The following is a 16,393-nucleotide window of genomic DNA, read 5'->3' as shown; positions in this document are numbered from 1 at the left end:
TTTAACTTGGGACAAACGTTTCAGGTAGCCCACAAGCTTCCCACAATAACTTGGGTGAATTTTGGCCCATTCCTCCTCACAGAGCTGGTGTAACTGAGTCAGGTTTGTAGGCCTCCTTGCACGCAAACGCTTTTTCAGTTCTGCCCACAAAATAGGATTGAGGTCAGGGCTTTGTGATGGCCACTCCAATACCTTGACTTTGTTGTCCTTAAGCCATTTTGCCAAAACTTTGGAAGTATGCTTGGGGTCATTGTTCATTTGGAAGACCCATTTGCGACCAAGCTTTAACTTCCTGACGGATGTCCTGAGATGTTGCTTCAATAAATCCACATACTTTTCCTCCTCATGATTCTATCTATTTTGTGAAGTGCACCAGTCCCTCCTGCAGCAAAACACCCCCACAACATGATGCTGCCACCCCCGTGCTTCACGGTTGGGATGGTGTTCTTCGGCTTGCAAGCATCCCTCTTTTTCCTCCAAACATAACAATGGTCATTATGGCTAAACAGTTCTATTTTTGTTTCATCAGACCAGAGGACATTTCTCCAAAAAGTACAATCTTTGTCCCCATGTGCAGTTGCAAACCGTAGTCTGGCTTTTTTATTGTGGTTTTGGAGCAGTGGCTTCTTCCTTGCTGAGCGGTATGACAGCTGCGTAGTCCCATTGTGTTTATACTTGCGTACTATTATTTGTACAGATGAACGTGGTACCTTCAGGCGTTTGGAAATTGCTCCCAAGGATGAACCAGACTTGTGGAGGGCTACAATTTTTTTTCTGAGGTCTTGGCTGATTTCTTTTGATTTTCCCATGATGTCAATCAAAGAGGCACTGAGTTTGAAGGTAGGCCTTGAAATACATCCAGAGGTACACCTCCAATTGACTCAAATTATGTCAATTAGCCTATCAGAAGCTTCTAAAGCCATGACATCATTTTCTGGAATTTTCCAAGCTGTTTAAAGGCACAGTCAACTGAGTGTGTGTAAACTTCTGACCCACTGGAATTGTGATACAGTGAATTATAAGTGAAATAATCTGTCTGTAAACAATTGTTGGAAAAATGACTTGTGTCATGCACAAAGTATATGTCCTAACCGACTTGCCAAAACTATAGTTTGTTAACAGGACATTTGTGGAGTGGTTGAAAAACGAGTTTTAATGACTCCAACCTAAGTGTATGTAAACTTCTGACTTCAACTGTAACTGCCATAATAAAGGAAAGACCAACATAAACTGTCTTTATAGAGCGTTGGGCCACCAACAGCCAGAACAGCTTCAATATGGCATAGATTCTACAATTGTCTGGAACTCTGTTGGAGGGATGTGACACCATTCTTCCACAAAAAAATACAATCATTTGGTGTTTTGTTGATGGTGGTGGAAAACACTGTCTCAGGCAACGCTCCAGAATCTCCCATACAGTGAGGGAAAAAAGTATTTGATCCCCTGCGGATTTTGTAAGTTTGCGCACTGACAAAGAAATGATCAGTCTATAATTTTAATGGTAGGTTTATTTGAACAGTGAGAGACAGAATAACAACAAATAAATCCAGAAAAACGCATGTCAAAAATGTTATAAATTGATTTGCATTTTAATGAGGGAAATAAGTATTTGACCCCTTCTCAATCAGAAAGATTTCTGGCTCCCAGGTGTCTTTTATACAGGTAATGAGCTGAGATCCGCAAGGTCCCCCTGGTCAAGAAAGCACATATACATGCCCGTCTGAAGTTTGCCAATGAACATCTGAATGATTCAGAGGACAACTGGTGAAAGTGTTGTGGTCAGATGAGACCAAAATGGAGCTCTTTGGCATCAACTCAACTCGCCATGTTTGGAGGAGGAGGAATGCTGCCTATGACCCCAAGAACACCATCCCCACCATCAAACATGGAGGTGTAAATATTATGCTTTGGGGGTGTTTTTCTGCTAAGGGGACAGGACAACTTCACTGCATCAAAGGGACGATGGACGGGGCCATGTACCGTCAAATCTTGGGTGAGAACCTCCTTCCCTCAGCCAGGGCATTGAAAATGGGTCGTGGATGGGTATTCCAGCATGACAATGACCCAAAACACACGGCCAAGGCAACAAAGGAGTGGCTCAAGAAGAAGCACATTAAGGTCCTGGAGTGGCCTAGCCAGTCTCCAGACCTTAATCCCATAGAAAATCTGAGGAGGGAACTGAAGGTTCGAGTTGCCAAATGTCAGCCTCAAAACCTTAATGACTTGGAGAAGATCTGCAAAGAGGAGTGGGACAAAATCCCTGCTGAGATGTGTGCAAACCTGGTGGCCAACTACAAGAAACGTCTGACCTCTGTGATTGCCAACAAGGGTTTTGCCACCAAGTACTAAGTCATGTTTTGCAGAGGGGTCAAATACTTATTTCCCTCATGAAAATGCAAATAATTTTATAACATTTTTGACATGAGTTTTTCTGGATTTTTTTGTTGTTATTCTGTCTCTCACTGTTCAAATAAACCTACCATTAAAATTATAGACTGATCATTTCTTTGTCAGTGGGAAAACGTACAAAATCAGCAGGGATCAAAATACTTTTTTCCCTCACTGTAAGTGTTCAATTGGGTTGAGTTCTGGTGACTGAGACGGTCATGGCATATGATTTACATCGTTTTCATGCTCATCAAACCATTCAGTGACCACTCATGTCATGTGGATGGGGACATTGTCATCCTATTGAGGCATAGCCATGATAACCAAAATAATGGCCTGCCCAGCATTTTTATATATGACCATAAGCGTGATGGGATGTTAATAAACCTGTGTGGAAGCACTGACTTTTAATATACTTTGTATCCCTCATTTACTCAAGTGATTCCATTATTTAGACAGTTACCTGTATGTTCTGACTGTTTGTTTCTATTTACTTCATTTGATATCTCTTTTTTGGTTTCTGCCATGACAGCAATTACCATCTGTATCCATGTTTGTACCAGCTGTTTTCTCCTGCATGCTGTCTTGGAACCAAATCCCACTCACCCCCCTCCTGATGTGGCTGCCAAGATTGGTTCTACACTTCCAAACAAATGGTTTGACTTTAGAATATGTAAACTGAAACTGACAATTAAACAGAAACAAGATCTGCTGTTGCTGTTTATGGAAGGTTGGAAACAGCCTGTAGCCAAAGAAAACAGAGGGGGACAGAGGCTCCTTCATAGAAGGCACAGCCGGGTAAGGAGAGACAGGTGCAGGGTCTGGACCTAATTTGGAGGAACAGGTATGCCATGCTGCCATACAGCTAGATCAGAGAGAGAGAGAGAGAGAGAGAGAGAGAGAGAGAGAGAGAGAGAGAGAGAGAGAGAGAGAGAGAGAGAGAGAGAGAGAGAGAGAGAGAGAGAGAGAGAGAGAGAGAGAAAAGCATCTGGGAAGGAAGCCCCATGCATCAATCTAAGTATCGTAAAAAAATCACGTTGAAGCAAGTCTAAGAAGCGGTAGATCTGTTCTATGTGTGCTATTTCTATGCTTCCTGTTCTGAAGTTTAGTTTTTGCGTCTTTTACTTTCGGTTTTGTGATCCAGCTTCAAACAGCAGAATGTACAATATTTTTGGTAATGGAAAATATATTTCACAGTGGTTTAGATACAATGATTCTCTACACAATGACTGCTTATTTTGTCACATAAACTGAAATTAGGCCAACTATTAGAATTTTAGCAACCAGGAAATGGCAGAGCGATTTCTGCATAGTGGATCTTTAAGCTAGAGAGGTGTTTGTCAGACCATGAGACATCCCAAAAATCAGTCTTCTCACGGTACAAACTATCCGAACGGCACTCTTGATATATTTAGATTTGTTTAACACTTTTTTGGTTACTACATGATTCCATGTGTTATTTCATAGTTTTGATGTCTTCACTATTATTCTACAATGTAGAAAATAGTAAAAAATAAAGAAAAACCCTTGAATGAGTTGGTGTGTCCAAACTTTTGACTGGCACTGTATATAAACTACCATTCAAAAGTTTGAGGTCACTTAGAAATGTCCTTCTTTTTGAAAGAAAAGCACATTTTCTGTCCATTAAAATAACATCAAATTGATTAGAAATACAGTGTAGACGTTGCTAATGTTGTAAATGACTATTGTAGCTGGAAACAGCAGATTTCTTATGGCATATCTACGTAGGCGTACAGAGGCCCATCACTCCTGTGTTCCAATGGCACGTTGTGTTAGCTAATCCAAGTTTATAGTTTTAAAAGACCAATTGATCATTAGAAAACCTTTTTGAAATTAGGTTCAGTTGTGCACCGGGGCCTCCCACTCCTCTTTCTATTCTGGTGAGAGCCAGTTTGCACTGTTCTGTGAAGGGAGTAGTACACAGTGTTGTATGAGATCTTCAGTTTCTTGGCAATTTCTCACATGGAACAGCCTTCATTTCTCAGAACAAGAATAGACTGACGAGTTTTAGAAGAAAGTTTTGTTTCTGCCCATTTTGAGCCTGTAATCGAACCCACAAATGCTGATGCTCCAGATACTCAAATGCTGATGCCCTAGATATAGGACAGACACTTCAAAACCTTATTCCTTATGATTTATTTTTTTACTGTCTATTTTGCCATTTATGAATGTGTTATTCAATGTGTTTCTATGGGCAATAGCAGTAAAGGCCAAAATCAATGTTTTATCAAATATTTTGATTTTATTTTGGGGGGGATATCTAAAGGGGTCCTTAAATTCACAATCAAATAGCGAAACGATCCATGGTATGACCATCTTAAAACAATTCCGCCAACGGCTTAGATTTTTAGAGGTTAATAGGGAACCTGACCACTCGCCGGATAATACCTTAAAAAAGTTCACACTCAAAGGACTGTATAACAAAAAGTGAAATACTTCTTAGTGATTATAATTTGAACTTAAACTGCCATCAGAGGAGATCAGATAAGGAGTTATAGGACACATATTACAGCTGCGAAGCATATGTTGATAAGATACGGGACACTACAGACTGAGTTTCCTTGGCACAATCCAGGATCTAATTGACTCCATGAGTTTATGTGATAGAGAGCTGACAGTGGGTGACTGCAGTAATTGGACTGACCCTTAGACACTGTAGAGAGGATTGCTGCTATAATGACTGCTGCTTCATTAGAAGCTGCTCTGATTAGGTGCCCTACTGATTCACACAGAAGACATATTCTTAGGCAGAGGTGTACAATTATGTGGAGATAATGGAGCCAAGTGCCTTTGGGACTCTAAAATCATTATCAGTAATGTATTCTCTGAACTCTTATTCTGACTAGCACACTAAGGGCTCTATTCAATCAGTATCACTGAATCGTTATAGATTACACGCTAGGAATGGCAAGGTACTTTCCGATTGAGCCGACATATGCAGCGTTTACCGTGAACACAGTCTCCGCTAACACGGGAACATTGCCTTTAACGTTCAATCACACTGTAAAGCTGAATTTCCGCAATACCAATTGAATAGAGCCCTAATATGAGAATCCCTGTTGTATCAGATCTGATGATTAACACAATGTGAGAAGGTCATTGCTATAGCACTGATTTGTATAATGGCATTATGTCAACAAAGTAGTAATGATGACATGAAGAATCTACAATACATTTGCTTTTAATAAAGGCATTTCATAGTCATACATAGGCCTATATCAACACAGTTTGAGGAACAGTCAGGAAAACCCACAGGTGTCCATTACTAATGACATCACAGTATAAAAGACATAAGTACTCACACCAGCAATAACAATACAGTAGATAGATACTAACTAGCATCCATAATTTATCTAACACCTTGAGATAACAATTAAAGAATTTGGCATCAAGTATGACGGATTGGCACTTGTTTCATTTTCTTGAGAAACAGAACAAGTTCAGCATATTAAACATCTCCTCTCCACTGCAGAAATTAGATCACTGAAATAAATATCATCCCCACTTTCATTATTTCGCATAAGCAGAGTCTTCCGAGTATATTTTTTTTTAAATTGACAGTCAGACCTTTTTAGGTCGTGTAATTAAATAGCCATTTAGCACAGAATAACGAGGAAGGATTTCCGAACACCAACAGCTAGCTAATTGTAGTTCATTCTGGCAATCCCTCAGAGACTTAAATCAAGGTTGGCAATCAAATTGGCTAACTGTGTGTCTAATGCATCAAGCAGAGGTCTAATTCTAAAAAGCAAGTCCATACTATGATGGCAAACCCATTACAAGTGGCTATATACATTATACATCTGCAGGTTTTCTGCACTCCCAATAGAGGTGTTGGGCTTCCCCATAACAAACAGAGAAAAACACACATCATAGAGGACAGTGGGTATTCCTCCACTGTTAGAAATCAGGTGCTCAGATCTAAAATCACTGTATTCATTTGATACATGACTGCATGTATAAAGCATATATTTATCCATTATTTAGCTGACAGTAAGCCCTCCCACTGGCATCCCACAAAACAACACACCTGGGCACCATAAGCAGCCTAGTTAGTAAGAGATATATATTTACAGTGTATTCAACCAGGATAATTAACCCTGTGGTTGGTATAGAAGATAATCAGCAAGGAGGTCTGGCCTACAGTATTTAAAGCACTTCAAATCATAGCATAACTGAAAACACAGTCATGAGGAGAAAGTTAATTGAATCCATTTGAAATTTTTGATTATCTTTTTTACATTTTTAAATTGCGTATCTAACCTGTTGAGTGAGATAGCTTGCAGCACAGTTTTCATTTCTCAGGAGAATTATTCCTAGTTCAAATGTACATTGGGCTGTCTTTTTTAAATACAGATGTAAGATCTTAATTTGATAACTCTTTTGTTGCTGAGAATTTTCCTGCACAGTAGGAAATGCAAACTTGTCGTGTATTTGAGTTTTAAAAAGAATTCTAAAGATTGTAATTTCCACTTTGAAATTTCAGACTTGATTTGCCCTAACGAAAAAAGCCCACAAAAATGTCCATTAATTATAATCCACATAATAATTCACATTTCCTGCTGCTACAGGATTATTTTACTGCTGTAGAAAACTGGCTCAAATTAAAATCCTACATCTGTAGATGAGAAACTAGAAAAGACAATCAATTACAAAAATAGTTGGCAATCCCCAAAATAAACAACTCACTTTTTGATTTAATTACTTTTTCATCATAAAAGCACTTAGGCTACATTTTGACCCTGCCTACTACAATGAAGTATTATAAAATCTACTGACAATATTTTGTTTTTTTAGTCATGCCGATGTAAGCCAAAGAAGGGATTGGTTACAACTCAGTGAGCACGCATCCATGTACAGCAGGCATAGCATGAGCATTGAGCACACACAAATCAATCATTTAATAGTATCGTAGCAGATTACCGATTTTCCACAATAACAAAATCCTCACAGTTAGAGCAAAATAAAGTTATATAAAGTATAAGCTTGGGGAAAAGCAATGGTATTGTAGAGAGCTCTATTGTATAGTCTAGGTTCAAACATGACAGGGGATGTAACTCACAAAAACAATGGCTATTTTCTGTAAAATAGTCATGTTTGACATGATTAAATGACTCCATATCTCAAAGATGAATGTGTGTGGTGACCCTTTAACCATCTGCAGAAACAACCTCTGCTTCTTTCCTCTGTCTCCTACTTGAAATTGCAATCAGATCAGATGTATTGTAATTCATTTTAAAGGACAGCAGAGCACATGCAGAGAGTAGAAGACTATCCTTCATGTCAAATAACTTTTATTGTAAATATTTTTTATTGTAAATGTTTTTCCTTTCTTGGTCCTCTGGCCTAGTCCACATAATAATGAAGTCAGCAAATTATAATATGGTCTTCCCTGTGGCTCAGTTGGTAGAGCATGGTGTTTGCAACGCCAGCATGGTGTGTGCAACGCCAGGGTTGTGGATTTGATTCCCACGGGGGGCCAGTACAAAAAAATAAAAACATTATTATTTTTTTAAATGCATGAAATGTATGTATTCACTACTGTAATTCGCTCTGGATAAGAGTGTCTGCTAAATGACTAAAATGTAAATCTAAATATGTTTTTCAGGGTCAGAGGGCTGCTAATCATTCACTCTCCAGCAGGGAGCAGTACATAATTTACAAAGTCATAATTTTGTAAAAGTATGTGGACACCCCTTCAAATTAGTGGATTTGGCTATTTCAGCCACACCTGTTGTATAAAATCAAGCATACCGCCATGCAATCTCCATAGACAAACATTGGCAGTAGCATGGCCCATACTGAAGAGCTCAGTGACATTTCAGTGAACGCTACCTGCCCCAATCCATAGTGCCAACTGTAAAGATTGGTGGAGGAGGAATAATGGTCTGCACAAAGCGAGGTCCATACAGAAATGGTTTGTTGAGATCCGTGTGGAAGAACTTGACTGGCCTGCACAGAGCCCTGACCTCAACCCCATCGAACAGCTTTGGGATGAATTGGAACGCCGACTGCGAGCCAGGCCTAATCGCCCAACATCAGTGCCCAACCTCACTAATGGCTGAATGGAAGCAAGTCCCAGCAGCAATGTTCCAACATCAAGTGGAATGCCTTACCAGAAGAGTGGAGGCTGTTATAGCAGCAAAGGGGGGACCAACTCCATATTAATGCCCATGATTTTGGAAAGAGATGTTTGACGAGTAGGTGTCCACATACTTTTGGTCATGCAGTATACATCATACTGAAGCATATGTCTCATACAAATACAACATCTATGTATAAAATCATGTTCAACACCTTTGAATAATGTCACACTCTCTAAAATGTAATGCATACACGCTCTCCCTCCCTCCCTCCCTCTCTCACTCTCTCTTTCTGTCTATCTATCACTCTTGGTAAGGCTTGTGGGTGTTATGAAACTGAAGTACAAACTGCTAACATATCACTGCATTTACATATTCATGCCAAGCGCACGGGAAGCAGACGGTGACGTCTGATCTCTATTCTCCAGGTTTTGGACATTGTGGTCACATAACAGACTGGCCTTCCTTCCGGTAGTAGACTACTGTGGATCGCAACAACAATCAGGATCAAAGGATAATTTGCACATCAAGTTATAGTGGCGACATCAAAGACCCCATGATCCATAAAAGCATTGTAGTGCTGACTAAAAACTGAATCATAGAGACTCGCATCCTGTATTGTCTGAGTCACATGTAATTGCAGCCATGCGACATTCAACGTCGAGATCAAGAGAGTACAAAAAGTGAGTCCCTCAAACGAGCAGGTGTTTTTTGACCTGTGCCATATTCGATTGTCCACCACATGATCTACAAGTTGGGCTGTGCAGGGCTGCAGGCACAGGGAACAGAAGGTTGAGGAGGTGACCAGCTAAGAGACAAACTGCTAGCCCAGACCAGACATTGACAGTAAATGAACTCTTCCTTTCAGACAGTTCTATGTGAATACAGGGGACACCAAGTAAACATCTAACCCCAGTTATATATATTTTTTTCATGCACATTATCATTCATAGTCTCATTCTGTGTAAGTCAGAGTACTATTCTGTATCGCCAGGACAGACCTAGAGGCCATGGAGCAGCTTCCCCAGAGGGATCTCTCTCTCCCCCAGCAGAGTGTCTCTCTTCAGGCTGGTGCCCTTATTCACCACCTTGATCTTCACTGCTAGGTTCTTCACCTGCACTGAGGTCACAGAGTCAAAGAAGAAGTCCTCGTTGAATACAGGATTTCGGCTGTTCTTGATGATAGTGCTCCGCTGTTTCTGCAGCTTGCCAGGGTTGAGGTACAGTGACACGCAGCAGTTGATGCTCTTAATGTCGTACATCATGTCGTAGAGCTCTTCGGCAGCCAGAATGCGGATGCGCAGGCGGGCCGTGCCAGCATCGTAGTCGGCGCTGAGCCTCACCCTGCCGCCCTTGTGTAGGTTGACGGTGTGCTCCCGGTCCGACGGCCCACCGCCATGGAGTGAAGAGGAGTGGAGCCGCCGCAGCACGTTGGGACTGGGCTCGGTCGAGCTGCACTCGTCTGTGGACAAGGAGCTGTGGCGGGCAAACGTCCTCTTGGCTTTCACCACCTTGGCCTGTGTCTCGTGGGTGAAGACTTTGAGCAGCGAGGCAGAGCGGGAGAGAAGTGGGGAGTTGAAGGGAGAAGACTCAGCCGAGGAACAGGTGTCACTCTCCCCTCCACTAAAGTAGCGGTAAGGGTTGTGAGAGGCATTGAAGTCAGGGGGGTTGAGGTGGTTGCCCTCGCTGACGCTGCTCTTCCCCTTCCTCTGGGAGTTGGGAGAGGTCAGGGGGCTGGTCTGGTCACAGTGGAAAAGGGACTCCTTGCGGCGGGTGTGGGGGCTCTCCATCAAAGTGGCAAAACCATAGGAAGTCTGGGTCTTGGGGACGTAGGGCAGTGACATAGCGGTCTGAGACTGAGGGTCAGCGTTTGTGTCCCCTGCCACCACGTCATCAGCGCTCTCTATCTGGATAATGTGACGGTTGGCAGCCCTCAACAGGTTCTTGGTGTCCCCAGCCAGCTTGGCCACCAGACGCGGGCTGCGAGGGCTGCTGATTTTCTTACTGCCAATGGTCTGCTCAGAGGCCGAGGGCCGCAGCCCCTCCTTGGGCTTGACAACGTCCAGGGTCTCAGGCTCTGGGGGGCAGCAGACCAGCTTGGGGGGAATGAAGAAGTCAGGGATCTTATCAGGGGTGAGGACGTTGCTGTAGACTGGAGTATTGCCGTCCTTGTCCCCATTCTCCCCCCGCCGGAGAACAGTGGTCTCTACTGACCCACGGATCTTGTCCAGAACCCACATTATCCCACTAGGCTTCTCCAGGTGGGATACAAGGGTGTTTCTCTGTCTGGAGGCAAAAGCACAAACATGGCAGCAGTTATGAAATACATGTATTAACACACTGAGTAAATAACATTGCAACTTTTGCTATATCTGTGTAAGAAATGGTTAACTGAATCTAAAAACGATGAAATCAATGAAATTGACCACAATGTGTCAAGTGTATACTTAAGCAATAAGGCCTGAGGGGGTGTGGTATATGGCCAATATACTACGGCTAAGGGCTGTTCTAAGGCACTACTGTGTGGTTCGAGCCCTGAATGCTTATTGGCTGAAAGCTGTGGTATATCAGACCGTATACCACGGGTACGACAAAACATTTATTTTTACTGCTCTAATTACTTTGGTAACCAGTTTATAATAGCAATAAGGCACCTCGGGGTTTGTGATATATGGCCAATATACCACGGCTACGGGCTGTGTCCTAGCACTCTGCGTTGTGTCGTACATAAGAACAGCCCTTAGCCGTGGTATATTGGCCATATATCACACACCCTCGTGCTTTATTGTTTAATTATAGAGGTGTTGAATAAAGAAATTATGTTGCAGCCTAAAAAAGAGGTACAGTTGAAGTCGGACGTTAACATACACTTAGGTTGGAGTCATTAAAACTCATTTTTCAACCAATCCAAAAATTTCTTGTTAACAAACTATAGTTTTGGCAAGTCGGTTAGGACATATACTTTGTGCATGACACAAGTCATTTTTCCAACAATTGTTTACAGACAGATTATTTCACATATAATTCACTGTATCACAATTCCAGTGGGTCAGAAGTTTACATACACTAAGTTGACTGTGCCTTTAAACAGCTTGGAAAATTCCAGAAAATGATGTCATGGCTTTAGAAGCTTCTGATAGGCTAATTGACATCATTTGAGTCAATTGGAGGTGTACCTGTGGATGTATTTCAAGACCTACCAACAAACTCAGTGCCTCTTTGCTTGACATCATGGGAAAATCAAAAGAAATCAGCCAAGACCTTAGACAAAGAATTGTAGCCCTCCACAAGTCTGGTTCATCCTTGGGAGCAATTTCCAAACGCCTGAAGGTACCACGTTCATCTGTACAAACAATAGTATGCAAGTATAAACACCATGGGACCACGCAGCCATTATACCGCTCAGAAAGGAGACGCGTTCTGTCTCCTAGAGATGAATGTACTTTGGTGCGAAAAGTGCAAATCAATCCCAGAACAACAGCAAAGGACCTTGTGAAGATGCTGGAGGAAACAGGTACAAAAGTATCTATATCCACTGTAAAACGAGTCCTATATCGACATAACCTAAAGGCCGCTCAGCAAGGAAGAAGCCACTCCTCCAAAAACACTATAAAAAAGCCAGACTATGGTTTGCAACTACAAACGGGGACAAAGATCGTACTTTTTGGAGAAATGTCCTCTGGTCTGATGAAACAAAAATAGAACTGTTTAGCTATAGTGACCATCGTTATGTTTGGAGGAAAAAGGGGGAGGCTTGCAAGCCGAAGAAAACCATCCCAACCGTGAAGCACAGGGGTGGGCAGCATCGTGTTGTGGGGGTGCTTTGCTGATGGAGGGACTGGTGCACTTCACAAAATAGATGACATCATGAGGAAGGACAATTATGTGGATATATTGAAGCAACATCTCAAGACATGAGTCAGGAAGTTAAAGCTTGGTCTTCCATATGGACAATGACCCCAAGTATAATCCCAAAGTTATGGCAAAATGGCTTAAGGACAACAAAGTCAAGGTATTGGAGTGGCCATCACAAAGCCCTGATCTCAATCCTATAGAAAATTTGTGGGCAGAACTGAAAAAGTGTGTGCGAGCAAGGAGGCTGACAAACCTGACTCAGTTACACCAGTTCTGTCAAGAGGAATGGGCCAAAATTCACTCAACTTATTGCGGGAAGCTTGTGGAAGGCTACCCGAAACGTTTGATCCAAGTTAAGCAATATAAAGGCAATGCTACCAAATACTAATTAAGTGTATGTAAAGCTCTGAATCCCATGGGGAATGTGATGATAGAAACAAAAGCTGAAATAAATCATTCTCTCTACTATTATTCTAACATTTCACATTCTTAAAATAAAGTGTTGACGCTAACTGACCTAAGACAGGGCATTTTTACTAGGATTAAATGTCAGGAATTGTGAAAAACTAAGTTTAAATGTAATTGGCTAAGGTGTATGTAAACTTCCGACTTCAACTGTATGTAAAGAATCAGCGATGCAAACTGGTGAAGGCCCAAAAAAGTGACACTTTTTTTGCACTGAAACATGGAAAAAAATCCCTGCTAGGGGGAAATGCAGGTTTTAACTAATTAAACAACAAAGAAAATGATCTACATGATCAGTCTCTGTGTGTAAAATAAAGTGGTTCATGTGAACCTAACTCACAGCTAAAAAATTTAAAGAAAGCAATCCAATGTTATTTGTTGCCTAGACTTCACTGCAAATGACACTCAAGTCTTGAGAAAAACACAATACACTAATATTGCAGTTATCCATGACAGCCTTCATAATAAAACGCTTGTGACCACACACATAAATATTGCACTTGGGGAAAAAAAACATCTTAAAGTAGAATGAAACAAACAGGAATTCTATTTTTGCTCTATTATAGTGGCCACTATAGACATAGATCAAGTGCACAAGGCTACATGTGTGCAAAAATAATGTTCACTGAGTAAAAAATAATATAATCCAAACCTCACTCACACACACACGTTACTGTCAAGTTCAACACAACAAAAACAGTATCTTCGGGCTACACTGCACATTATTACATTGTGGACATATGTTCTACAATGTTCCAGCAAAAGTGAGAAAGAGGGAAAGTGTGTGGTGTTCCTTTCACCTCTATAGTGGCATCCAGCTTAACTTGTTGAGGTGTAGGGGGCAGTATTTTCACGGCCGGATGAAAAACGTACCCAAATTAAACTGGTTACTACTCTGGCCCAGAAACTAGAATATGCATATTATTAATAGATTTGGATAGAAAACACTCTGAAGTTTCTAAAACTGTTTGAATGTTGTCTATGAGTATAACAGAACGCATATGGCAGGCAAAAACCTGAGAAAAATCCAACCAGGAAGTGGAAAGTCTGAGAATTGTAGTTCTTCTTTTGATTCTCTATCAAAACTACAGTTTCTGTGGGGTCACGTTGCACTTCCTAAGGCTTCCATTGGCTGTCAACAGCCTTCAGAAAGTTCTTTCAGCATTCTCCTGTCACTGGGCAGATAATAGGAGCTCAGTCAATCAGTGGACTGCCTGTGGACAAAGGGATTGGATATGCGCGATCCCGCGAGCGCGCCGTTCCTTCTTTTTCTTCTTGAATGAATATGCTATTGTCCGGATGGAATATTATCGCAATTTTACGTAAAAAATACCATAAAGATTGATTTTAAACAGCGTTTGACATGCTTCTAAGTACGGTAATGGAACATTTTGACTTTTCGTCTCTGGTACCGCGCTCGCGCGTTATGCCTTTGGATAGTGCTCTGAACGCACGAACAAAACGGAGGTATTTGCACATAAATATGGATTATTTCAAACAAAAACAACATTTCTTGTGGAAGTAGCAGTCCTGGGAGTGCATTCTGACGAAGATCAGCAAAGGTAAGAGAATATTTCTAATACTAATTCTGAGTTTAGGTGGCCCCGAACTTGGCGGGTGTCTGTATAGCTTGCTGTGATGGCGAGCTATGTACTCAGAATATTGAAAAATGTGCTTTCTCCGTAAAGCTATTTTAAAATCTGACACAGCGGTTGCATCCAGGAGTAGTGTATCTATAATTCTTTAAATAATTGTTATTTATTTTGTCAACGTTTATGATGAGTATTTTTGTAAATTGATGTGCACATTCACCGGACGTTTTGGTGGGAATACATTTTCTGAACATCACGCGCCAATGTAAAATGCTGTTTTTGGATATAAATATGAACTTTATCGAACAAAACATACATGTATTGTGTAACATAATGTCCTAGGAGTGTCATCTGATGAAGATCGTCAAAGGTTAGTGCTTCATTTAGCTGTGTTTTGGGTTTTATTGACACATGTCCTTGCTTGGAAAATGGCTGTGTGATTATTTTTGTCTATGTACTCTCCTAACCTTAATCTAATGTTTTGCTTTCCCTGTAAAGCCTTTTTGAAATCGGACAATGTGGTTACATCAAGGAGAAGTGTATCTTTAAAATTGTGTAAAATAGTTGTATGTTTGAGAAAGTTGAATTATGACATGATATTTCACTGGCTGTGTCCCGCGTCCCACGTAGCCCTGAGAAGTTAAACCACGCCCAGCTCCAGCTACACTTGCTTAACAAGCAACGCCTCATTTTCACCTAATTCTCTCATTCTGAAAATTAACCACATGCTGTATAGGGAAAACATTAGTTAACAGATAGTGGTTAGTTCGTTAGCTAGTTAACATTTCACACAGATTTCCAGGGTCCAGTAAGCAACTAACGCGTTATAACTTGAGAAACGGTGTTGTGCCGAAAATCCCCCCTCTGCCAGAATCTCCCCCCCCACCTTCGTGTGAACGCGCACGCACTCAATTCTTCATTGCTGCGACTTGCTTGCTAGTTGAGATTTCTGATCACGTTTGGCTGCGTTTCATTTTATTTTTTATGTCGATTTGATCGCGGGGGAGGCGCAAGTAATGTCTGCAGTTTTCGGTTTGGCTATTTGTTTCAAGTGTATTAGTCTATAAATAAATCTCTTTGCCAAAATTCGTCATCTCTCCATGTCTTATTCAACTAGTAGTTGTTCTGAAAAGTTTATTGTTTCCCTAAATTTTACCCCCCCTTCTAATTTCCATAATGTTGTGGCTAGAGTCAAATACTTTCTGTGGCACACATCAGAGTCAAATATTTTCTATAGAACAGGCAGGGGGAGATTTTCGGCACAACAACGGCAAGGTGTCGTATACCAGTTAATACTATAGAGAATTGTTAATAAGCACATTGAAATCCACTTTAACAGTCATGGTATTCTATTGTATTCTATTCAGTTAAGTTACATTTAACTGACATGTTGTGCATATTAACTAAGATATGGAAGATACGGACAAAATGATAGGCTAAAGCAGGTCTGGTCTGTGATGAATTTGCACAAGCTTGAATTTATAATAACTCTGCCTTTATAGAGAATCAATACGGATCTCCTTAGATTTTAGCAAAACGTGGTGTACTGGAAGAAAGTCAATGTATTATTTAAAAAGTAAATAATGTAGTAGTTTGCATTAGCCTATGCCTACCTTAACGCGGAAATAAAGTGCAACAAGTGAAAATTAGAAGTTTGTATGCTCTCGGTGCCGAAATATATTTCATTATGCGCTCTTGAGTGAGACAAATATTCTATTTTAGACACCGGTTGAGTTCAGCCTAATAAACTTACTGAAGACGTGAAGGCTTCTTTGTCGACTTGATTCTTCCGTAACAGGTGTTTTCTCCCGCCTCCTCTGGATCGCGCACTGTTTGCAGAACTATATAGTCTCCTCCGCACCCTAGAGATGGACTTGCGCTAGATGGGATAATATGATGCTTTTTATACACTCTCCCGGGCGATGTTGGGTGCCGACCAATAAGAGAAAATGATGAGATCCTCAAGAGAGCCAGTCACAATCACTGAAG

The 16,393-nt window shown here is 41.1% G+C and overlaps 1 protein-coding gene across 1 annotated transcript; it reads right to left on the bottom strand.

Moving 5' to 3' along the window:
* Positions 1 to 8,515: 8,515 nt before the first annotated feature.
* LOC106584260 (C2 calcium-dependent domain-containing protein 4C-like) lies at positions 8,516 to 16,393 on the bottom strand. Its single transcript, XM_014169310.2, has 2 exons — positions 16,158 to 16,393; positions 8,516 to 10,778 (listed from the first exon to the last, which is right to left on the bottom strand). The coding sequence occupies exon 2, from the start codon at positions 10,730 to 10,732 to the stop codon at positions 9,494 to 9,496; it is 1,239 nt and encodes a 412-aa protein (XP_014024785.1). The 5' UTR covers positions 10,733 to 10,778; positions 16,158 to 16,393; the 3' UTR covers positions 8,516 to 9,493.

Source organism: Salmo salar, chromosome ssa23, assembly GCF_905237065.1.
Source record: "Salmo salar chromosome ssa23, Ssal_v3.1, whole genome shotgun sequence".
Taxonomy (NCBI): domain Eukaryota; kingdom Metazoa; phylum Chordata; class Actinopteri; order Salmoniformes; family Salmonidae; genus Salmo; species Salmo salar.
Note: the sequence above shows the minus strand (reverse complement) of the source record. Positions and strands in the feature narration are given on the sequence as shown.

Bases quoted from the DNA above. Each gene is read 5' to 3' on its own strand.
- LOC106584260 (XM_014169310.2), bottom strand. From the start codon at position 10,732: ATGTGGGTTCTGGACAAGATCCGTGGGTCAGTAGAGACCACTGTTCTC.